Source organism: Acanthopagrus latus, chromosome 6, assembly GCF_904848185.1.
Source record: "Acanthopagrus latus isolate v.2019 chromosome 6, fAcaLat1.1, whole genome shotgun sequence".
Classification (NCBI taxonomy): Eukaryota; Metazoa; Chordata; class Actinopteri; order Spariformes; family Sparidae; genus Acanthopagrus; species Acanthopagrus latus.
In genome coordinates, this window is record NC_051044.1 from 15218474 (window position 1) to 15244179 (window position 25706).

Sequence of the window (25706 nt, forward strand, 5' to 3'; positions counted from 1 at the left end):
TGACTGTGGGCATGAGAGTCTGCAGTGTGTGCGTGAAAAAGTGTGTGGAGCAACCTGTGCGCTAATGGCATGTAGCTGTTTGGCTAGCGTTAGAGTGCAAGTGTCATGACAGCTTATTATCATACTCCTGCGTACTCCATTCTTTTGGTTATTACTGCATTAAAATAACTACATTTCGCTGAAAATATAACCCGCGTTACCTTGGTCTACTGTATCTCATATGACTCAGAGTAGTTCAGACAGTGAGCGTTCATTGCTTTGTTTTGCTTTTAATATTTCTCTATGTTTAAGAACAAACGTTTGCTCAAAAGAATTGCATGAACCTGATGCAACACCTTGAAAGATGATATTGCCCCGAGTTGAGAAATGAGCAATCTGCCGCAAATGAATAAAAATCAAAATCAGGCCAAATTGTGTCAGAAGGCTACTAAACAGATTCTGATTTATCACTACAGCCAGCGTGGCAGAAGATGTGGTTTTTCCAAGCTAAGCTTATAACACAGCAAAGCTTAGGTGATATTTTAAAAACTGTATCATCACCTGTGTTGCACTTAATACTGTACAACTATTTGAGCAAAGCTGGAATCAGTAACCTTAGAAATCAGTTGCATGTTACAAATTTGACCTTGCTAGTAACTTAAACGTGATTTCAGTCAAGTCGACACAGATAAACATTTAAACATTTTACTTTCTTTCACATATGCTCAGTAAATGATTTCCTACTGCTCAAAAAAACTGCCACTCGATCTCCACTCAGTTTAAATTATTACTGTTGCCAAGGAGGTTATGTTGTTGCCAGTGTTTGTTGGTTGGTTGGTCTGTCAACACAAAAACTACTTAACAGATTTCCATCCAGCCTGGATGGAGAATTGGACAATCATTACCAGAAAGACGCCCCCCCATTTCCATGGCTGACTTTTTTTAAATCTCAGAAAATTGCAGTGGTTGAAACTTAATTCCATTGACTGTGGAAGTGAACGGACGGGGTAGGAGCGATAGCACTTTTTCTTGGACTCTAAACAGTGGACACCAAGAGAATGCTAACATAGGGCTAAGAAACACCAACAAGACTAGTTAAAAAAGGGAGGGCTGTCTGTCATGCACCAGGAGAGTTCAGGAGGGGACAACTACTCGCAGATTTGTTGCCAAAGAATAAATCAATTCCCTGGGACATGGCGAGACGAATGACAGCCAGGACCCAGCAGCCCAAGATTTGAGATGCTACTGGCTGGTCCGCGCTACCATTCAGGCAGAGAGCCTCATCAGCCCCTGTGCTCAGTAGGACACAGCCATGGACAGCTGAAAAAAGGGGAGAGTTAGCAGCCTTCCTGACAAGCAAGCGTACAAGTTGAATTTGATTTGCACCACTGCTGCAGCACTGTGGATCTCTGTCAGATGACCAGGATAACCTCTTATCCTCACACAGCAGGGTACAGACTTTGAGTAATTCTGAAAGCAAAATGCTACAGGAAAGACTAACTGGGCCTCAAACTCTAACTGTCTTTGACTCACTTTGCTATTAAAGATGTAAAAGGCAAAAGTAGTGTGAAGGTTGAAACAAACAGCTCTCCTGAGGATCTGGTCTCTGACATAATAGATAGAATCCCACATATTCTTGCTGCGAAAATCATCATAGAGCACATTGGGACTAATGACATTATGAAACAGCATCAGTAGCAATGAAACAAGACAACTGATCTACTGAACGCACCCACCCCCTTGATTGCCAAGTTGTTCATCAATGACCCACCACCACCAATCAGAACAGGAGTCAAGAGATTGACTGACGCAGCTGAACACAAGGCTTTCAACTGCATGTACCCTTCATGCAGACACCAAAAACACCTCTGTATGATATAGCGGATGAAATTTGCCAAGATCTCATCTCCAATCCATTTTACTTCTTGTTTCATCCATGTGCTCCCTCTGCCAAGGACAAGAGACGAGAGGAATCAAAACAAGACAAGACACAACACCACACACCAGAAACCTCTGAGGACAGCAGCAATTTCAGCCTGAAGAAATGACCTGACTTTAAAGCATGGGGGATGTCAGAACGAAGAGAGTGAGTCTCCATCACACGTCTACTACCACCGGTGCGGATTCACTTTCCCCAACCTCCTCGAACTCCATCCAGTTCTTCCTCCTCACCAGTCACTGCCGCCTCCCCCTTTACTTGCCTCCCGGAGCTTACTGTCTAAATGAAAGAGGCTGGACACCGCTGGGACCAACCATAGCCCTCATCCATTCTTCATTCTACATTCTACTTTTTTTCTCCCCTAATCATCTTGTTAGTACAACTGGTTGTGCACAAAACACAGTTGGGTCCAGATTACAAGGACAATGGCACTCATGAATGTTCCTAGGAAAAGCTGGAACCGCGTGTGCCTGTGGTTTTCTAGTTCTGCCTGGATTGGTAATAAAAGGATAATTGTACTCACTGCTCAATCGTCAAATCAGGTTTATCTGTTTGGTTTATCTGATATTGTGCGTTGGTGTTGCTCCTGGATTATCGTAATTGATGATACTACAGGACCGCCACTTCAGTTTACACCATGGTGATGAAAACCAAGCTATAGTATAGCATTCATATTCCATTTACACTGTTCACCTGTTATTTTTAAGTTCACAAATTATTCTCTCTGTCATTTCAGTTTTATATTGCTGTTTCACTGTTTTTCTGTTGCTTACTTTAGGTTAAGGCAACAAAAACACTTGGTTTGATTAAGGCAACACAAATAGTGGGTTTGGTTTAAGCAACAAAAATTCTTGGCTTGGTTTAGGGAAACAGGATTGGGTTAAAATATCACGTGTTGATGATGGGTTCTCAGTCATCCACGTAATGGTAATTGTAAGTGCTGTATAGTAGGCAAGTGGACTTGTTTCAGTTCCTTGAAGATGTCTCACCTCTCATCCAAGAGTACTTCAGTTCAAACTAACTGGAGGGGAGTTGCAGGGTTTTAACCTCTGTGTGGGTGTGTCCTTCCTTAACCTTACTTAGTACTGAGTTCTCTCCCCAGACAGCTTAACAACCATTCACACCCGGGCTCACCTAGCCTCTAACCCACATGAAGGCCAGTTAAGTCAACGAGCCACAAGTGGCCCTAACGACACTGAAACTCAGAGCTCACACATGTCCTTAACGACTCTGTAAGGACACTCCCACACAGAGGTTAAAAGCCTGCAACTCCCCTCCTGTTAGTTAGAACTGAAGAAGCCTCTTGGATGAGAGGTGAAACATCTTCAAGAAACTGAAACAGATCCAGTTGCCTATGATACAGCACTTAGAGTTGAAATATAACCTTTCACACAATAACCACGTGTTTGGAATAATGACTTCTCCCATGAATGTATTTTTCTGGTCTTTTTCTCAGTTTCTAATCTGTGACAAAAAGAAAATGTGATTGGTCAGTTTCAGTGATGTCCGTGGATAGTGCTGGTCAGCACCTTAACATTTTAAGGTATATCGATATATTTCAGAAACAAGGTATGATGTGGAATCATAGCTTTTGCTGACACCAAATTTTAAAATTCTCAAACTTAAATTTACTTGATACTTTTATACTCTAAAAGAGAAAATGAGGTCCAAAAAAAGTTAACTTATACGCTATTAAATAATGTATAGTTTCTTCTTTGCATGTTTTGTGGCTGTATATTTTCAAACAGGGAAAGCTTTTTTTTTAACGACTGAACATATAGCCTACTTTGTAGAAACTACCAAGAATATGAATCATTTATTGCCATTCAGCCTGAAAATACAGGGATGAAATTTGGTCCATATGTCTCAGCCCTAGTCCTGAAGCAACTTGATTATGATGTTCCAGGAACTGCAGCAACAGGGTGTTAACAGAGTGGAAATCTGGCTCAGCATATCATAGCTTGACATAATCAGTCAAGTTGCCCATGAGTTCTACAAAGGCAGCTCTGCTGAATATTAAATCTCTTACCAACAAATATGTTTTAATTAATGATCTTACCACTACATATAATCTGGAATGTGTGCTTTAAACTGAAGCGTGGCTAGATAACAGGAGCAGTTTATTACTTCTCACTGAGTCAGCCCTTCCAAGCTTTCATTTCATGAATGCTTGTAGACCTGAAAGAAATGATGGCATTGCTGCTTTATTCAAGGGCTAATTTAAATGTAAACAGTTATGTGGGGATCTTGCCTTCTCCAAATATATTCGCACTGGGTTCAAAGGCACACCAAAAACCCTGCTGTTAAGAATTTACGGACCTTGAGGTCCTCTATGAATTCTTACTGATAACATGACAGTGCGGCTTTTTGTTATCTCTTGTCAGGGACGACAGTGAAACCGTTTAATGGAAGCAATGTCTATGTCAGTAAGCTTAACATCAGAGTCTGTTGTTTCCCTGTTTGATAATTTCAACGGTAAGCGCTCTGAAAGACATTAAAGCTATTGCACCTGAAAAGGTACAAAACATCTCTGCCAAGCAAAAGGCACCATGGAGAGAAACACCCCAGCTGTTACAAGTCAGTGAAGAGAACACAGGAAAGCTGAGTGCAAATGGAGAACAACACATCTTCACATTCACAACTTTTTTTTTTCAAGAGAGGCCTAATATATGTCTGTAAGTCTAATATACAGTTATGGTGGCCAAATTTGTCTTCTTCTCTAATATCATCAATAGGAACAATAACAAATTCTTCAGCCTTATTTACCAATGTTGAAATGCTAACTAATCCCCAGCCCTGACATCCTGTCATCTCTTGAAGTGTGACAACTTTATTTTTTAGGAAACAAGAGTAGGTCAAAACGTAATACACAGCTGAATCATATGAGGTCAGTTTGCTATATTTAGGCCCCATTTTCTATTCATTATTACTATTATTATTATTAATAATAATTCATCTTTTTACAGTTTTTCAGTTAATCTGCTATTTTGTAGTGGTTTCAATATCTTTTTTTAAAAAATGTTACGCAGTAGCAGATCACGTGACAGGGTAAAGCCACGTGTGAAAAAAACAAAACAAAACAAAAATACTTCAAATGCATATCTGAACATGTTTGATTTAAAAGAAAAGTTATTCGAATTCTAACTATTCTTTTTATCAATTAACTCCTACTGCTCTGTCATTCACGTCCAGCTATGGATGCCGATGTCAATGACTCACTCTGTATCGAGTGTTTGTTTTTCGGAGTGATTGTTATTCGGGGTGCTCTAACTTTGCGCTCTCCATCCTGCCTCTTAGCTCTTGGAGAGCTGTTTTCTCTCCTACTCCGCTCTGACTGCTACAGCGCGTAACCATCGGCTCCACTTCTCACAGCAGTGGTTTTTAATGTTGTTTTCCAGTTTCATCTCTTCATGGTGAATAACTGCTGCCGTTGCTGGTCTCCGTGCTGCTTGTGTGCTTGTATTGTGATAAACCACCGCGCTGTGACGCATCGGGGAGGTATGGAGTGGATTGATTTCTCGTAAAGGTGTTGTGTGTCATGTGATTGGTTTCACTCTTGCATTTTCTCCCCTTTGTTGTGATGGAAGCATCTTAAACGTATTACTACACTGTAACTGCAACTGTATTTCTGGTCTATTATATATTTGTCTCTTTGTATTTTATTGCATTTGTATCCAATTTCATTTCAACTTTAGGGCTTTATTGCTTATTGATTTTGAATGTTGCTCCAATGTGAAGTAATTTTAATTGCCTGTGTCTGAAATGTGCTGTATAAATAAAGCTGTCTTGCCTTGCACACAGAGCAGTAGAAACTCACTCAGTCTCTGTAAGGCTTGGTGGTTACCATGGATGAAGTTGTTTCCTTTCTGCCACAAATGACCTGATAGGAATCCGTTACGATTTATGATTCGATCTATCGTTTTGGACTTGTGAGCTAAGCAGCTTATCTGCAACCATAGGTATAACACAGTTGAACATGAGTCACCGCAGCTGCTGCTGTTTAAATGGTAATTTATCAAATGTGTCATGGTTTGGGTTTTTGGTTTATTTATTGCTCCCTCTTTTATTTTGCAAGGTTCATCCTCATGTGTCATGTTGTGTTATTTCCTGTCTTTCTCTTGTTTTCGCTCCTTTGTAATTGTCCTAATTAGTATCCTGATTAGCCTCCTGTGTATTTTGGTCCTTGTCTTTCCCTCTCTCTTTGTCAGTTTGTCTGTTTTGCTCCCAGTGTCTCTGTGTTGCTCCTCGTGTTTTCTGCCCTCCTGTTTCTGTATTGTTCTGTACTGTGTTCGCTGAGCTTCTTTTCGCTTTTGTTTTTCTCTTTGGTTCTTTTAGGTTTTGCTCCAGCCTGTTTTTGTCAGTTTTGTTGCTTGACTTTGGATTTTATGGATTAAAGCTTACTTTATTAAAATTGGCCTTTGGTTACCTGCCTGCCTCAGTCTGTCTTGTGTTTGGGTCCTTATGTAAACTGTAGCCCTTTTCACAGCCCACTCTCACTCGCAGAGAGGGATGCTGTTTTCACTTTTTCATTTCTCCATGTATGGATGCTGTAATTTTTTCCTCACAAGATGCCAAAGACTCTATGAGTTACCACACCACTGTTGTTTGGTCCTGTAACATTGCTTTGTGGGTTCCACTGTGGTACATTTCTCTTTTATGTGATGACTGAAGGATCTGTTTAGCTGTCAGACTTTGAACAAAATCAGATATGTCCTCTGGAGGTGGATCAGATCCAGAGCGAAACTGTCCCCCCTCTCAACATCTGTGACTTTCACACAGAAAGTGAGGCAGACTACTGGTGCATGATTCCCGCATTGAAAGAGCAGTGTGATTGGAACTTGTGACAACACAATGTGTTTCATGATCATCGAGAAAATATGTGACCTTCCCTGTTAATAAATTAAATCTTTTGTCATTATTTGCTAATAAACAATGCCATTTCATTACTTAATTGGTGTCTGTGTAGCATGTTGATTGTTATTTACACCTGAAATCAAACACACACACCTCCTGACCATGCTACCCTGCCACAGTTGCTGTTGTTGTTGCAAGTTAGCAAATTAGCAAAAATAAGTAAAAGTCCCTTCAGTCCCTTTAAAAATAACTCTTCTGTCCCTCACCCAGAGCGGATTATCTGATCAACAGTACTGTTCAGAGGTGTTTACATCGCTATACAGAGTTGTTTCAGTTTGAAGTCTAAAGCAGCAAGCTGGTGCTGACTTTTCTTTTATTTATACCAACAGTATCCTACTGTTTTTAAAAAGGTTTTTCTTGTTGGCAGGTGGTTCGACTCTGGCCAGTGAGACACAGCATTAACAAAGTGTTTAAGCTACTATAAACAGCCAACATAACCTTTGAGAGAAAAGTGAAAGTATTAAATGCACCCTGAGGAGTTTTCTTGAAAACAAACAAAACTTATGATCAAAACACATTTCATCGTTGATGTCTGACATATGTGTTGAATCCATTTCCTTCATCTTAAAACACTCTCTTTTTAAGGTATGTTAAACTAGCAGGAGATCAACAGAATGGGTTGACACCATTGGCAGGCCCATGTACTGTGTCACCCACCCGTGTCCATGTGGGCATGCCCGAGATGGAATAAAACAGGGACTCACTAATAGAAAAACTGCTCTATAACGCTACTGCAGGTTTAAAAGAAATCCACAGGGAACCTATAAATGAACTTAACTCAGCTACTTTTGGGGAACATGAATGGGCAGATACAAAAATAACTCCAGTGATCCCACAGTATGGTTCCCGCTTATCTGAGGTAATGTGCAGTTTGCAGCTTTGTGCTCCACCAGACATTGCCTTGCTCCATTGGCGATCATAAAAATCCACCACAGCAAAACATTTCAGCATACTCCAGCCTGTTGAAGTGTAGTTTATACCTCAAAAAATCTCTGGTTATCAAATATATGTATTGTGTTGACATCAGTGGGAACAGCCATCTTGCTCTCTTGGAAACTGTGTTTTGCTTGGATATCACTATACATACAGGTGTGGCTCTTTTATTTTCCTCTCTGAAGAATAGTCACTTCCAAAATGACCGTCTCACATAAAGCTGGTGTGAAGCGAGGACATACAAAAATCTTGAAAAAAATCATCTTTCTGCAGGCTTTTTCATGCACTAAATCAAAGTACTTATAGCTATGTCCACATACTGTTTCTTTCTAGCAGAAAACTGTGGCAGTACGCTTGGGAGCGCTGGGTTACAATGCTTGTGTTTTGAAAGAGAAGAACACTGCACACTGGCTTTGATTGACATTAACAAGCACTATTGTAACACAGGTTGACAGCACGGCTGACGACAAGCTTACAATGCGAAGGGCTGGGTATCAATCAAGAAATTTCAATACCGGTATCAATACCGATACCTTTACTTCGATACCGGTTCCTAAGCGATACTTTTTCTGATACCAATTTTATAATATCAATTCTAACAAAAAGAAAATGATATACCACATTACAGTACAAATACAAGTACAAGTACAGTTTTACTTTTCTACTCCAAGCAGTTTTCTTACAGAAAAAAATAACAACAATAATCTTCAGTGCATCTTTTCACTTAGCAGTTTTTCTTCAGAAAAATTAACATGGCTGATGGTGTCTACTGTGAGGGGAAGATAAACATAACAGTGAACGTTAGGTGAGCTGTTTAACCAGCCGACCCAACTGACTAGCACATCTTTACAAGCTAAGCTTTATCTGTTACTGTCAATCCCTAGTTAGCTTTCGATTTAGCTAGCTACATAGCCATACAATAAAGCTACACGCTAATATCTTAAGTTAGCGTTACACACTGGAGTCCGGTGCTGGAGAGTTTGAATCAGGCCGTTGAGGCTCTGTAACGTCCACAGGCGGACTTAAATGCTGAGAGGAGGATGGCTGCGGTTAGAGAATCCAATGCTCAGATGCATGATTCTGGTTCAAACAGTAGGTGTTTAAGAAAACAAGAAAGAGAGAATGAAACATTCTGTATGTTATATCCTATTACTGTATGGCAATGCTTTTCTATGCGTTTGTAATGACTGAAAGTGTTCTGATAGGCTCAGTGTAAGGCTGTGTTTGAAAAGGAAACATTTAAACACACAGCAACACAACCTGTGTGTGTGTTTCTAATACCTTTCCAAAGGCAGCTCAAAAGCAGTCTCCTTTTCTGTTTTATTTGGTTTCGAGATGTAGTTCCAGGAGGCATTGCTGATAATAAGCTAATAATAAGCTACGTCTGGCTTGTAAACAATGTAAAATGGCAGCCAAGGAAATTGAAAAGGTTTTACACATTCAACAGAGGGGAATACAGATATAAAACTATTCTCCGAGCCAAACAGAAATGCAAAATTGGAAGAACACGTCAACTCGGGAGAGCAAGGACCATAACGGTAGTTTACAAAGGTCACATTTTTTCCAAACATGAGCTTGTTTTAAATGGAAGGTTTTTAGCAGATCACCCTGGTTTGACTTCTACACAAGCACATCTTTACATGCACACAAGAGTGCCTGAGTACCAGAAACCAAAACCTGACATTTAGTGTTAATATCTTAGAGTAGTTTCTCCCTCATGCTTGACTTCAAATTGACTGTTTTTCTTCAGTTTGAGTTCATTTGGGAAAGACTTTGTTGTCAAAATTCGGCAAAGGAATCACTACTTTGATGCAAAATGTATTATCTTTAACCTAAAATTTGGGGGCGGCAATAGCTCAGTCTGTAGGGACTTGGCTTGGGGACTTGAAGGTCGCTGGTCCCTCTCGGACCAAATTAAGTACGATGTGGACTGGCAGTTGGAGAATGCTAGTTCACATCCTGGGCATTGCCGAGGTGCAAGGCCTTGAGCAAGTCGCCAACTACCACTGCTCGTTGGGCACCATAGCATGTGTGGCAGCCCCTTCACTCATCTCCTCTACACCAAATGTCTGTGTGTGTGTGTGTGTGTGTGTGTGTGTGTGCACCTGTGTGTAATGTGAGTGGAAAAAAGAATTTCCCAATTTGGGATTATAATAGTATATAAAATTAAAACATTAAAATTAAAATAATCAGCTTCAAAACAAAAACAAGGTTCCACTGTCTGAATTATCAGACTTATTATGAGGTTTTTAATAATTAAAAGCAATTATCTAAATTTCTTTGAAGATAGTCATCTTTACAATTTTCCTGCTCAGCATAAAGAAGCAGCTATTCTTTTTTATATGCTTTAGAGACATTAATAAGTTATCTGATAATAAATAACCCTGCTGACCAGGGTGGGAATTTCCTGGTGGCCACGGCCCCACACTTTGGCCTTGATGCCCTTTGAAAAAAAAAAAAAAAAATCATTGCACAGCCATAGAGGCCAAAGTGGTACTACAACAAATATTCAATAACTTCACTTTTATTCAGTGTAGTGTGATCAGTATCACTGCACACATCAATTGTCTCCTGCTGGTTATTCTACAACTGTTTGTTTGGAAAAAAAATGTGCTTTGCCATAATTCTATTGGAAGAAATATTCAATAACTTCACTAATATTCAGTGTAGTGTCACCAAAATCACCTAACCCTAACCCTACTTTAAAAAAAATGTTTTCAAATCTAACATTAACTTGATATTGGTATCAAAACATGTTTTAATACATAATCCATGTCTTATTATAAAATAGGATGTTATGGTATCAATCTGAAAGGTAAAACCATTGAATTTTGCAAATCCAACTTTAGGGAGGATTATTCAAACATGATAACACAAATCAGGATTGACTTTTATGGGACTTATTATGAAAAACTTTCAAGCGTATGTGCACATACATGTAGGACATTGCAGGGCAGTACTATGGGCTTGCTAGGTCAAAAAACATGGGATTCAGTAAGCTATTCAGACTCTGGCCTCCTTCTTATGTAAAGTGGATGACCATTTAAATAATACTGCACCCACAATCTGAGCATCTCCACCTACGGCTTGAGCACTGCTTCTGCAAAGGCCTGCAATGTTTTTTTCTCATAGGCACTGGATCCGCTTGCATTACGTCAAAGGTAAGAGTTAAGCACAGCTCTGTTTTTGACTGCACAGACCCGCACAAATCATTACATTATACGCCAGGATCGGAGGACATTAGAGCTGAGTGGATTAAGTTTATTGTTGATGTAAACATCCCCATAACAGGTGGAAAACTCTTGTGTGTGCTAACCATTTTAGTTCAAAGAGCCTCTACAAAGCTAAAAGCTTAACACAGGAGTTGCTCTGTTGTTGGCTGCAAGAATCAACACAAAAGTATTCTTCTACTCCCATCTGAGGATGTAAAGACACAGTGGATTAACTTTATTTTATAAGGAATCCCTCAAAACAACTGGAAAACTACTGAATTGTATGTGTATGTTTTTCACTTCAAACTGCTCCAGTAACTTCACAAGCTCAAGGATGTGTGAATTTTGAAACAGATTTTATTATAAACAAGGTCCAGTTACTGTGTAAGCTCAAGAATGAATCGATACTGTCTGTCAGTCTGACCTGATTAAAACTTGGAATTTGTCAGTTTTGCCATGCTTTATGTTATTTTACTGTTTATGTTGTATGCCTGTTGAACCAGGTGTTAGCATGTTGCTTTGCTAATGTGGCTACTCTCAGTGGGGGGGGCAATTTTGGACTAATGTTGTCATATTACGAGACAGTCAAGAGAAACGCGTTAAGCTGCATTTGAACAGACTGATGCTCGTAACTGTTTTTGTTTTTTTTTGCTGTGCCACTGTCTATGTTTGTACTGTAGCGCTAGCTCAGCTAGCATTATCTTTTTTAAAAAAAAGAATAGAATACTGTTTTTCTCCAGGACCTCATTGGTATGTGTGTGTGTGTGTGTGTGTGTGTGTGTTGTGTGTAAATTTACTTGAATACTTGTGAAAAATAAATAGTCAAACTATATGAATGAACTGACTTGGCAACTGTGTGTAACTGTGATTAGTACCCAAAAGTTAGCTTGTTACTGTTAGTGACTTGCTGACGCTAATCGGATCATATTCCTTCTCTAAGATCCACAGCGGTGAAGTTTTTGGTGCACAAGCGATTATTGTGATGATATTCAAAGGAAAAAATGCATTTAACTTGACGCTAAAATGCAGACAGAGCTGACTGCCAATGCATTGAGCAGTGCCTGCCTAACTTGTTTGAACTGACTGATCAGAACATACTGGGACATGAGATAAGGACATGAATATTTTACACAGAAGAGGAATACAGTGCTGCACATTTTTCTAATGCGTTGTGTTGTGGTCTTTGCAGCGCGTTTTCTAAATGCTGTGCTTGTGTTGTCAAATTGATGAAGAAGTTTTCTTAATTTGCTTTTATTTTGCCTTTTTGCATGTGTTTTCGTAAGTTGCAGTGCTGTGAGCTCTCAGGGCCAGCGTAACCTTAACTGTCCTCCAGATTATGTCGCATTCGGTGATTGATACTTCTCGGCTGCCATGATGGCTGCTACAGGAACAAGCAACTGCTAAGATGAGTTGTTCAAAAACTATTTTTTTTTAGTAAACTCTGTGTACACAAGCGATGTTCTCAATGCTCGTGTTCATGTGTAGAGACCCTATTGATACTAAGAACAAAGTTTCATGTTTTGTCGAGCCTTCTTAGTGTTTTTTAAAAAAACTATTTTTATGCTATCGCTAGTTTGCCCCAAGCACTCCCACTGAAAATGAGTTTGACCCGAAAATGAAAACACGGTAAATCTTAAAAGTACCTCTTTCATCATAATTATGCTTTTACACGAAGGTTTGACTCATATACATTCACAAAATAGTCTAAGTTGCATTTTGGCGAGAGTTTCACTTTAAAATGGACAAATCATATTTTTGAAATCTGATGCTCGTCCATCCATGTGTAATGTAACACACATTTGCATACTTAAGGCAGATTTTCATTTTTGCCAGAGAAACATACTGTAAGATGCAATTCACTTGTCTGTGAATGTGTACAGAGTGTGCACGAGTCTCCATCCCAGAGCAGAGACATACCTCATCACTTTCACTGCCGATAAAGTCATCCTCAGGCTGGGCATCATGCCGCCTCCCACTTTTGCTCTGAACCTCATCATTTCCCATCTCCATCTTCTCCTGGTCACCCTGGCCTTGCCCTCGTTTGGGTGAATGTGGCTGGGATAGGAAAGTGAACACCTCCTCTTGCAGAGTGAGCTGGGGCTCAGACCCCTCATTACTCTCCCAGCTGCTACAGACCTGCAGGTCACAAGACAAACCTTGCAAAATGGAGCCGGAGAGCGACTCTGCTGTTATGGGAGAAACTCCGGAACTTTCCTCGGCAGGACTGCAGCTAAGCGCATCTAAAATAAAAGATCATGGGGGAAAACAAAAACAAGTCAGTTTAAACCTAAGTAGGAGTAAATTTTATCTTTCAAACATCCATTGCTGCACATGAATATTGATGAAGTTTAGGGTTTTCAGTGCACAAACTATGTAATACGTGAATAAGTCTTTTAGAATACACACAGAGGACTTAACCACAAAGACTGGGTAGAGAATAATGATTGGAATCTAATTAGAGTGAGTAATAAATCTGTTTTAAATGCCTTCATCATGTGGCTAATGTCATTCAAGTTCATTTGATTATGTGCGCATAAAAATGTATAATAACAATATGCAGAATTGTAATGAATTCCACTGCTTGCCAAACGTGAACAGTAATTTCTCCCGCACTGACGTTTTTGTAGCTCTTGTTAATAGCTCTGCTATGCTAATACCTTAATGAGAATGTAACAATATAAACAACATAATCAGTAGAACACCAGTTTACTGCAAAATTGTCACACATGAAATGACAGCTCTGTAAAAACATCCTTAAAAATGGAACTGGCTTAGACACCTATTTTCCAGGCAGATATTATCCCAATCTTTTGGTTTTCTGCTTTAGTTTAAGCAGAAAGAAAAAAAATCTAGGACAATAGCTGACACTACGTTCCTAAATGTACCATGTATCCAACGGGTTATAATCGTTTTCAACCTTAAGTCACATCAATTCATGTGTGCATGCCAGAAACGCTGAGTCCTTAAACTCCGAGATAGGCCTGAGCTCAAAGAAAAGAGGCACCTCTATCTGAATGAGTGAGCACATTTGAACCTCTCGACAGTATAATCACTTCCTCTAATTGCCCACTGTGTGGCAAACCCTGGGCCCGGGAGATGTCCCTGTGACTTTTATTTAATGTGCCACATTACCATTAATGAACTGACTACTTTCTGTCAGTGGGCAGGGCTGCAGCACAGGAGCTTATTGCGACGGAGAAACATCCATAAATGAGCTTTCAGAGCACGCACACTCATTTTGTGAGGACAATGCTGGTGTAGGTGTGCGTCCGTGTGGAGGTGGTGGGGGCAGGGAGGTTTCGTGAGTTCGAGTCAGGGGTGCTCCGGCAAAAAAATCCTGGAAATGGCCTTGACGTGGGTTATGCAAAATTTAAAAAGGGGGAGCAAAAGCGATGGCGTACGCAGCATAGAATGAGGCTCATTAAAATTCATGCAATATTTTGAAGTGTCTAATTCATAAATTAAGAGTAGGTATTATTCTCAAGTATAAAGGAGCTAAAAATCTGAAAAAATCAGAACATGCAAAGTAGACATCAATATCACTCAACATGCATATTATTCTCTTTTGTCTTCCTGCACTTGTCTAACCATCGTTCTGTCTGACAGCGCGCCTCTTTCTCCTGTCCTGCTTCCTGTCTACTCGCAGCGGATGTGAACCTCACCTGCTGTTAGGTGCTGCGTCCTTTCTGTTGGGGTGAGAGGTTGCTGCCTGTTCCCTTGACGACTGGATGGAGGAGTCCACCTCTCCCTGCTTTTACTTCTCTTCCTGTGGCCACCAGGGACGGCATCTGAAGGAGCTGTTAACCAGTATTAAACACCTCACCGTTTAATCCATGCGTGCACCAAACCACACGCTGCACCCTCACAGATTATCAGATGCAGCGAACGCAGCTCACCTGGCGCTGCTAGCCTCTCTCTTCCAGCACCGTAGACCCGTAGCTTCTTCCATCCAAGCTTGTCAAACACTCTGTCTTTTGGGGGATGGGGCTGTAAACTGCCAGGTGTCCCTGCACGCAGTACTTTTTAACGTTAGAAAAGCTTTAAACACAAAACAGCTAAACAACAATGCTACTGAAGCTTGCCAGAAGCGTATCTGCAAACTGATTATGTGCCGTGAAAATCCCTATTAATGAAGGCATTTTAGTCACTGAGCTTCTTACATTCATTCATTGCAGAGAGAATACATCCAGCCACATTATGTTCAGCTGAATTAAAGAATTTTAATCATCTTTTTTTGCATTCAGTCACGCTCAATGGATAGAATATTACCGGCTGTAAAAGCTGCTATTAGGTGCTTGGAATAACATGGTCAATCACAGCTGGACTCTTATTTTGTTGGTTCACATCTTGCTTTTACCGATGAAGAGCACACTGAAGAATGACCATGTTCACTCTTATTGCCAGGATGTAATGAGAGGAACACAGTGTGCAGTTTTACAGCAGGCAGTGCACTTCAGGTCACACACCAAGCTTTTAAGCATGATATTTTCAAGCTAAAAAGAGGAAGATGAGTGATTCTTCTCTGAGAGGATGTTTATAGCTGCTAAATCAGAAGCGACCCTGCTCACTAGCTCCTAATTCTCTAAATTTAGAGGCATATTTGGATTTGCATTGTGTTTTACAGTATAACAGTGTCAACGGTGAGGTGAGCACAAAAGCACATCTTCCATAGTACTGCTCAAGTTTAGTATTTAATATGAAGGTGAAATTGTGATATTCATTGAAACCAGCAGGAGCACTGTGAAACAACTTTGCAAACCTGACACTACATACTCTTGATTTGCTTTGTTGGCAAATGAAATGAAAGGGGTAGACAAGCTATGTACTGACAAACCAGCATGGGGGCTCCAGTGAATTATGAACTAATGAGGGTTTCTGGGCAGTGGTGATATTGGTATCTGTTTAATAATTAATCATGATTGCTGAGCACTCGCGCGAAAAGTTGAGCTTAAAAAGAAGGCATTGCTCTATCCAAATAATTTCATAGCTACTGGATTCTACTGTAGTCTCTACAGGAGGGAATTTTCAAAAATACTAATTATAAATTATACATTAATACACTAAGTTTCTGTCCATCTTTTGAGTTCATTTTCTCGTATATCCAGCTGTCCACCCTGTCACCTCATACATTTACACCTCCTTTGTAGTTTCCTTCTTGGCTTTCTTTGCCTTCGCTGACTGCTTACCTTTTCTCGTTCCTGCACCTCAACCCAAGTAAACTGCCCGTTAACGATAACTGCTCTACATCTGCATTCTGCTTCTCCCATTATGTGCTTCCAGCTGCTTCCTATCAGGTACCGGGAAGAAGCAGCAGCAACATAAGCCATGAAACCAGATGATGGTCAGCATGACTACCCTATGCACCGTAAGTGGCAACTCAATATATGTTATGTCAACGGCTTTGGTGCGGAAAGTGGAAGATAAACTCAGTCGGTATGCAAAGAAACAAACAAATGAATAGCTGGGTGACCAGGGCATGTTTAGATGTAAAAAGCACACTAGATAAAACGACTCCGAACTTTTATTCAAATTTACCCTCAAGAAGAATGTGGGAGGGTTCCCTGTGTAATAAGCTCCTGCTCAGGTTGGCAACGCTCTGACTTTCTGTGGTAATTTGTTGGTTCTTTCTACTGGCCGCGGATCCCTGTGGGGAAGAGCGAAAGGAGAAAAACATATTCTGTTTTGAACTTAGAGTACTTCATGACATGATGGTTCAAATCATTCAGAGAGATATGTTTTATTAAGGGGAAAAAAACGTTTACCGTGTTCGAGATAAAGGGTACACTTCTATCAGTCCCAACCGAGAGGGCACTGCTTTTTCTTCCCGTCTGAGTGAGTGGTCCTGAAACCTGTGAACCTGAGGCTGTGTGTGAAACACCCTGAGGCCTGGTTCTCCGATGACTGCTTGATCTGGCAGTGGCCGATGGATCAGGAACTGCAAAGAAATCCCCATTAATCATTGACCATAATTGATATCCTTGAGGATTTTTAATACATCTTATCCTGATGCATATTCTAGATTAAAATTAAAAGACTACACTTGACACTTGTGGTACAATACTACTGAATCCTTGGAACCTCCAACACCTGGCACGTAGGCCATCAAATTTTAAGCAATTTCCTTATTGTCAATCACGTTAATGATCAGTTAGCCGCCTCAACTTCCTGAGGTTACGCTTCAGATTTACAAGACTCACATAGTTCAGATGAAATATGCAGGCTTGCAGTCAGTTCAGTGTGAAGGACTCAGAACTGCATTTTTTTAAGATCAGTGAGAAGCCGCTTCTCCACTAGCCACAACGCCCTTTGAAAGTCACTTTTTTTTGCTGTGAATATAAAACTTTAAAAACATGCCTTCTATGTTTTTGAGCTGTGTTGCAGAACATTGCAAATACAAACAGTCAGACATTACATGAATCTTATATCAGGTCCAGCTGCTGAGCTGCTTTTGTTAGTTCAGTATTAATGATGTTTTATCCATGATTCTGTGCGCTGAATTACAAGGTGGGTGAATATAAACTAGACTCTACTGCTGAATTCACTGAGTTGATGTTTCATTTTAATCCATCAATCTGCTCCATAACATCATGCAAAAGCAGCAGGGTTTTAGCAGGAGTCATGACCTGACCCTGCTGCATCTATGCCAGGACTCATTAGGACCACCTCCGCTGAAGCTAACAGCAAAATGCACTTCCTCTCTGATCCTCATCAGAGGGAGCAGACACTTCTATTGCACAAAACACGCAGGATCGTAAAGATGATACAGGCAGAGCAGAGCTGGCTCTACTCACAGTGAGGAAAGAGAAAAAGTCCCTAGATGCGGCACATTCACCACACAGAAAATGACCCAGGTTTAGGGGTGACTAAATTTCAGCGTGCTTTAAATCTGCTGCAGCACATAAAAAAGAATGTGTTGGGAATAAGGAAGACAATGATATATATGCTAGTTGACAGACTTAAAAAACATTTGATGCCAGAATGCCTTTGGTGTATGAGGCTATCACTGTTTGTTTGTTGCTACGTGACAGAACTGGCTGTAATCTTTCCTTTTAACACTTTCTGACAGAGTGGGTACTGAAGCAACAATATTCACCAAGCAACTCTGTCACAGTTAAATTGTATGCCCACTTTAATAGCAATCGTTTTAATTATGATTAGGAATGTTATGCTAATAATGCAGATGCTAATTATGAAAGCTATTTCTTGTTGCTCTTTCTATGGGCATTGCCGGTTGACTCAACATGACTTAGACAGCTGTCAGAACAAATAAATAAGCGCTGATAAAAAAGGCCACAGAGGCGGTGGAACTGGATTACTGGTGCATGTCTTTTTATACGAGCAGATAATTGCAGCTCTCTGAGAAGCAGGTGAGCTGCAAATGAACACAAAAATAAGGACCACGGGATTTTTCGCATGAGGATAACAAAACGGTTATTATCACAGTCTCTAGGTAAAAAGCATTTTCTCTGTGTGTTTATTTACCGCTTTATTGGTGGATTATAGCTGCTATTTTGTCTAATTGTTTAAACTCAAGCCTCCAGTCATAACTTCACCTGAGAACAACAAAGACTATGAACCTGCTGTTATGCACACAAGAAGAGATGAGCTAAAAGGAGAACATTATGTGGACACCTGAATATGACACTCATTCCAAACCCATGGGTATCAAAATGCTGCTATGCTCGCCTTCCCTCTTCTTGGAGGGCTTTTAACAAGTTTTGGAATCTGACAGCAGGATTTGGTTGTCCAGAGTTGAGGCTTGATACTAAGGGTGACCGCATCAGGGCCCCTCGACTTTGAACCAAACACCCTGAGGAGATAAGGCTTACAGTATCAGTAACTTCTTTTAAAACCCACATTAATTGACTTTTATGTCAAGTCACCCTTTTTAGATTGATTTTTTTGTCTTTTTTTATTCCATTTGCTGTCTTCATCATCTGTCTGTTTCTTATTTTTCTCTTACATGAAGTCCTCTTTTTCTTGCCGTCCCTTATTGCTTTTATTTGTTTATTGTTAATTCATTTATTATATCTTATTCTTTTTACTGTCCTTCTCTATTTATCTGTTCTTAATTCCTCTGATCTGATGTCGTATTTGTATCACCTTGCTCTTTTATCTATCTTTTTATCTGCACAGGTTTCTTTCTGTGATTTTACCTGTTTTAGCACTTTTGTTCCTTCAGTACTGACATGTTGTGTTCCTCTTTGTGTTTGCCTTCTTGTTTTAACATCTGTGCAGCCTAATGTATGATGATACATATACATAATACATTATTTCCATTGGATTGTAGCTATGGATGCATTAATGTGGATGCATCCCTTAAATGTTGCAGCTGGTGAAGGTTAGGCTAATTGTAATTACTTACACAGCTGGGTAATCTCCTGCATAATAATACATCAACATTTAAAATGACACATTCTCTATATATTGACAACTGTATCAAATATATACATACATATATATATATATATATATATATATATATATATATATATATATATATATATATATATATATATATATATATATATATATATATATATATATATATATATTCATATAGTTTAAACAGAAATGGAAATTTCCAAAGGGCGGCTGTAACTCAGCAGGTAGAGAAGGTTGGCTAGTGATCGGAAGGTCACTGATTCAAATCCCAGCTCCGGGCTGACCTGAGCTGCATGTTTAAGTGTCCTTGAGCAAGATATTGAACCCCAGAATTGCTCCTGATGTTTGGTTGGCACCTTACATGGCGGCCTCTGCCGTCAGTTAAGGCCCTGCGATGAGTTGGCGACTTGTCCAGGGTGTGCCCTGCACTCGCCCAGAGACAGCTGGGACTGGCTCCAGCAAAAACCCCCGCGACCCCATAAAAGGGATAAAGCAGTTACAGACAATGGATGGATGGATGGATGGATGGAAATTTCCAAACATAAAAGTAGCTATGCATATATGTGACATATAGCTGAAATAATATTTTTTTAAATGCATAGGAGAATATAATCAAAATGTTATCCTTCTGTATAATAAACTGTTTTTTTCATACATTTCAATTTTTTTTTTTTTAAGCGTATTTCAATATATGCTTGGTCTGTAAAGATAAAAGTAGCAACAGTGCTGAAGTAAATTCATGAACCCAAAAAGTACAAACGTATTAGCATTAAAAAATTCAAAGTACCAGAAGTACTCGTTATGCAGAATAGCCCATTTTAGAATCATATATTATCATCTCATACATTTTGATGTGTTATCACACATTAGACTGCCCAGCCTAATATATGATAATACATATACATTAATACATTATTTCGTTGGATTATAGCTATGGATGCATTAATGTGGACACATCACTTAAATGCTGCAGCTGGCGCAGGTTAGGCTAATTGCAATTACTTACACAGCTGGGCAGTCTACTACATAATAATACATCAGCATTTATGAGCTGATTATATTTTGGACAAATAATTTAATCTGGAACTACGGACTAATCTTCCAGAGAAATGTAGTGAGGTGGAAAGAACATCACAAAGTATCTCAAAATTGTTGTAAAGTACTTGAGTAAATGTTCCTAGCTATTCTGCACCACTGTTTACAGATCAGTTTACAATTCTGTGATCTGCTCTTACCTACCACAGTCAGTGCTCAGTAGTCCAGCCCTCATATCTGCCTTCTGCACATTCTCCATGTTCAACACCTGGGTGACATGACAGACATCTGGTGGGAACTGGCAACTGCGAGGGATTAGGTCCACGAGACTGTCTCCGCTGAGAAACATATCTGGATTAAAATGAGAACAAACTCAGATTTATCCTGATCGAGAGAATAAACAGAAACACATCATCACAACACAACATCACACAACATAAGTAGCACTTTGATCAACAGTAAAATACAAAATGACAAGCTGTCTTTACTGGTATGTAGTGTAGGTGTGCACTGAGTAGCCACGGCTGGGTGCAGCTGTTTGCACTGCTGAGCCATATCTGAATTAAACAAAAACACCAGCTGAGCTGGAAGCAAACTACCGCAGAAAACAGCCAACTGTTTGTCCCTGTCTATCTCTCTCTGCACAAGCTCACAGTTTCATATAAATTCACCCGTGTCTCAACAATTCTCCAAAAAGTGAAGGCCACTGATTCGCTTCAATGGCAACTGACTAACTATTGTATGTCTTTAATAACCAGTCACAGCGGGGACTTTTAGGGTCAGCTCATGAAACTAATTTGACATTCATCATTTATGTGTCATGAACTCCATTACCATCATTCAACATTCCGGCTGGCTCTGTTTTCATGGTGAAGATTCTGCGGACTTTACAGGTAGCAAACAAAGTGATGACATCCAGTGTCAAAAATCCTTTGAACAGTTCGCTGGTGAATGAAACAAGGTCGATGCACAGAGTAGTCCACTGAGACAAGAGAAACAATATGATTTTGTCGTTACAAAGATCCCGCAGAGATACAATACAAAAATACATAGCTGAAAGCGAATACTAGATGAATTTGTCAAGGAGAGGTTATACACTCACAATATTGCGTTTCAGTCCAACAAAAGGTATTTTTGCATGTAAAAGAGTGACAGACACTTCTTTATGCACTGTTGATAAGTGAAGCCTTCTTTTCAGGTGCTCTGAATCAGTTATACTGTGAATAACAGACAACAGAACAGAGAATAAATTATCACCAACATCTTCGGTGTCACTAAGAAATCCTGACCATAGAATGCCACTTGGTCTCTTTAGTAAGCTCTTAAAGGTGTTTTGTTTCCTTTCCTTTTGTTCTGTGAAATCCGCTGTCACGACACTCTCTTATGAAAGAACAGTGATGACAATATTTCAAATGGTTTAGTGCGTGATTTTATAGGTAGGTACGTAACTTAATTGAGAGACATTTTTTCTAGTGTTGCAACTAAGGAATAAAGCCCACACTGACTACTTCAATGTAATTTTGTTTTCCAACCAATGCAAGAATGTAAAATGTTTGACATTTTTGATTGAAAAACAGTGACTTTAATGATTAATTGATAATCAAAATAATTGGTAATTAATCTTATTTTGATTGTTTCGACCTCTTACAGTATGTCGTCCTTGTTTTATTTTCTATATGGTTCCCATGAATCTAAACAACACTCCCTATTTCTACACATGGAGAGTTTTGAGTACAAGAATGACTTTGAATATACTTTTGAATATAAACTGGGTTTTATTGATCATTAGAACCTTGGTGAATTATATTTCTGGTGAAAAAAAATGTAGGAATATCAATGAGCATCTATACAATATGCAATGTTTTACATATTAAGCTTATTTCTTTGTATTTAACCTTGTAGAATGCACTGTGGCTGGCAAGACAAAATACTTATAAAATACCTTATCACAAATGGTTATTCAAACAATTATGGAACAATCGTTGCTGATATGATGCACTCAGTTTTTCAGGAGGCTCAGGGGGTTTTCCTGCTACGTAAATGTAAACAGGCTGCCTTTTTCTAATCTGTTCAGTGGTCTGGGGGGAATTGATTGTGATACAATGATTATTCTCTGCATTTCACTGTGTGTTATACTGTTCTATATTCTATTATGTAAGAAAATGCTAACTGATTCTATTGAACATCATTGTGGCAACCATACTGTGGCTCAATAATGGCAATGAAATTTTATAATCAACCTTTTTGGAGACGCTACAGAAGCCCTCAGATATGTTCAAGGTGAGTTGCATATATAAAGTACAACAAAAAAAAATGTAATTGTACTTACACAAGCTCAATAGAAAAATCTTTTCGCTGAGGAATATTCACTTGAAGGACCAAGAATCGTTGGAGGAGACCAACTACAAGAAACAGGCAAAGAAGTCTACAGCTAATAAAATTTAAAGTATAATTTTAAAATGGTTGCAAGCATGGTCGTGACTTACGTGCAATTTTCCCATTCTCTGGCATTTGCATCTTGACCGTCTGGCTGCTACCCTCCAGACAGTAAACAAATCCTTTGACTTCTTTATTAAATTCCTGTTGGGAGGACATAATAAAGAAGAGGCCTTGTTAAGAATAAGTCCTCGTTAAATATTAATATTAATGATAATTAAATTTTACCATATTTTATTAGTTTACACTGAAGAAACTATTACTTTTTACACAACTAAATGTATCTGAGAACTTTAAAAAAAAAAATGTTTAATTTACTTTTACCTGTACTTTTGATACTTGAGTACTGGTATTGCCAATAAATTCCTTTTGATATTTAAGTACATCTATAAACAGATACTTTAAGATTTTTACTCAAGAAGCCTAAGTGTTCATAGGCGACTTTCACTTTTTCCAAACCAATATTATAAGGTGATACCTTTAATAGGAGTCTTCTTTCAGTGCTGATACCAATTACAAGAAATAAAGGAGACTAAAAGCTTATATTTAGGATGGATAATCATTTGAAATAAAAATAAATTTGGTGTCAACTTTCCAACAACTAGTTGCAACTGAGGAATAAACCTATGTTCAATTTACTCCAGTACTGTTATTAAGAACACTTTTCAGGCATTTGAATCTTCTCATTTTCTGCTTCTTCCTACTTCCCCTCCACTACATTTATTTGATAAATTAAGTTACTTAGTTACTTAAGTGACTACAGACTCAGATAATTTAGTGTTTTTCATTGTGATCAGATATTGTTGCAGTTGGGACATTGTGTGAAAGCATGTTGTGTCAGAGCCAAATTAGCACATCTTCAGATCAGTTTATTCTATCCGCAAGCCAACAGAAAAATCATACATACTGATAATCGGAAAATGCTGAATAGCGGCCCTGATAGTCACAACCCCAATAATCTGTTTTCCCCTAATTTTTACATTTACTCAAGTATGACCTTTGGGTACTTTTCATAACAATAAGGATGGCACCCTTGGCAACTTGTACAGTGTTAAATTATGTATTTCACTACTGGTTAATTGATCTCTTTTGTAAGACCTGAAGAAGAAGAAGAAGAAGAAGAAGAAGAAGAAGAAGAAGAAGAAGAAGAAACACAGTACTGTATGATGTTTGCTGGATTGCTCCAGACCCTGCGTTCTAGTTTATGTAACAAAATCTGACAGCGTGTAATAATTACCTCGTTTAATCATCATAACAATGGCTTAAGGTAAAGTAGCAGATGTGAAAACTCACCTTACGTATGGCTGACGGCCCGCCACTGAGTTTCCATTTTGCAACTGGGTCGTTTCCCTGTCCACTGAAGATTTCTACCACAGCGCCGCCCTGCGACAATACACGGTTAAAGCTCAGTTAGCCTGCAGCTAGTGTCACATCAGGCTAAATCTCACAATAGCCTAAACGGAGTATTAGTTAGGGGTTGTTCACAATGAGCATTGCCATTAAGGAGTGAAAAGCCAAGCTAGGTTACCTGATAATTATTCTTGAACATTTTGACGTCAAGTCAACGCTCGAAGAAAATTATATGACTACAACTGTTAAAATAGTTTAGGTAGTGAGGCTTTTACAGTACCCCAAATCGTTTTTAACGTTACACTGAAAAGAAACGTATCTTATTTAAACAATCAAAACAAGCAAGTGACTCTAAAGGTGTAAAACAAAAAACAAAACAAACACAAACAACGCAGTAGTGGGTCAAGAGTTTAGCTGACACAAGACACGTCTCCATGGTTACCTGCAGCCGTTTACCGTGCGAGGTGGAGGTGGCTGGATATGGTTGTATCGCGAGATCACTCGATGCCTCAGGTTACTGTAGCAACCTTGAGAGAGAGAGAGAGAGAGAGAGAGAGAGAGAGAGAGAGAGAGAGAGAGAGGCGACAACCGAAGTTCAAAACGCTGTCTGATCACGGGGTCCATGTCGCCCTCCAAAAGTTCCAGGAAGTGCTTAGCGGGCAATAGAAAACAATAGGAAGGCCACGATAATCGATAAGTAATCGTCAATAAACGCTTTTCTTTGCCATATTTATATGCTTGTGGTAATTGCTTTGAATTCCGTCAAGTTTACTAAACCTGTAAGGTCGTTGAAAGCAATAAAATCGTAATATCGTCACTTTTTTGTTTTTGTTTTTGTTTTTGTTTTTGTTTTTTTTAACTTTCAGACTTGAGTAAGGCAGACTAACAGGTGACTGACAAGTCTGGACTCAAAACAGCATCATGATGATAACTTCTAATCCATGGCAAATAAATTAAATTTTGATTCAATTCTATAACTATTTGTTAACTATTCTTACTTATCCCAAACTTACTCTACTCATTGATGCATAGTAAGTCACACACAATCTTGTTTTCCCAATGCACTTATCACCACAATGAATTCCTTAAAAACGGTATCCAAAGAAGTCAAACAGATCAGTATGTCAAGCAGTGTGTGTCCTTTCCGCTACGTTATTCTTGAATACAATCTTCACCATGGTATGCTGTGCTGCATGGGGATGCTCCAGTCACTCGGAGAAAGGCATGTGCATGTATGGCTTCCCGAAAGACAGAGACAGGAGAAAAGCATGGGTGGCTAAAGTCAGAAGGAGCAATTTAACCACCTAAAAGATTTTAACAACAAAAACATATGTGAGGCAATCATATTCAAATAATGCATTTGCACATTTGCACACTTTCAAATACCACACCACTGGGAAGTTTAAGATTGTTTTAATTAAAAAATTAACAGAGAACACAGAACAGGAAGAACAATGCAAAAACCAAGGGAAGTTAAGTTGCAAATTGCCACCCCTCCCAAGAAGCCTATGATGTCATTCACC

At 39.2% G+C, this 25706-nt stretch overlaps 1 protein-coding gene across 3 annotated transcripts in view; it reads right to left on the reverse strand.

Moving 5' to 3' along the window:
* Positions 1-25490, reverse strand: part of cfap20dc (CFAP20 domain containing) — a 41185-nt gene extending 15695 nt beyond the window's left edge. The window contains exons 1-13 of one of the 3 annotated variants that reach the window (XM_037101695.1): positions 25359-25490; positions 24626-24710; positions 24127-24216; positions 22884-22977; positions 22727-22799; positions 21500-21614; positions 21232-21379; positions 20602-20748; positions 16740-16912; positions 16513-16621; positions 14874-14984; positions 14640-14774; positions 12895-13217 (exon numbers count right to left, since the gene is read on the reverse strand). In XM_037101695.1, the coding sequence (XP_036957590.1) occupies positions 12895-13217; positions 14640-14774; positions 14874-14984; positions 16513-16621; positions 16740-16912; positions 20602-20748; positions 21232-21379; positions 21500-21614; positions 22727-22799; positions 22884-22914 (1365 nt within the window). In that variant the 5' untranslated portion in view covers positions 22915-22977; positions 24127-24216; positions 24626-24710; positions 25359-25490. The other 2 variants (XM_037101694.1, XM_037101696.1) reach the window with 2 other exon arrangements.
* Between the last annotated feature and the right edge of the window lie 216 nt (positions 25491-25706).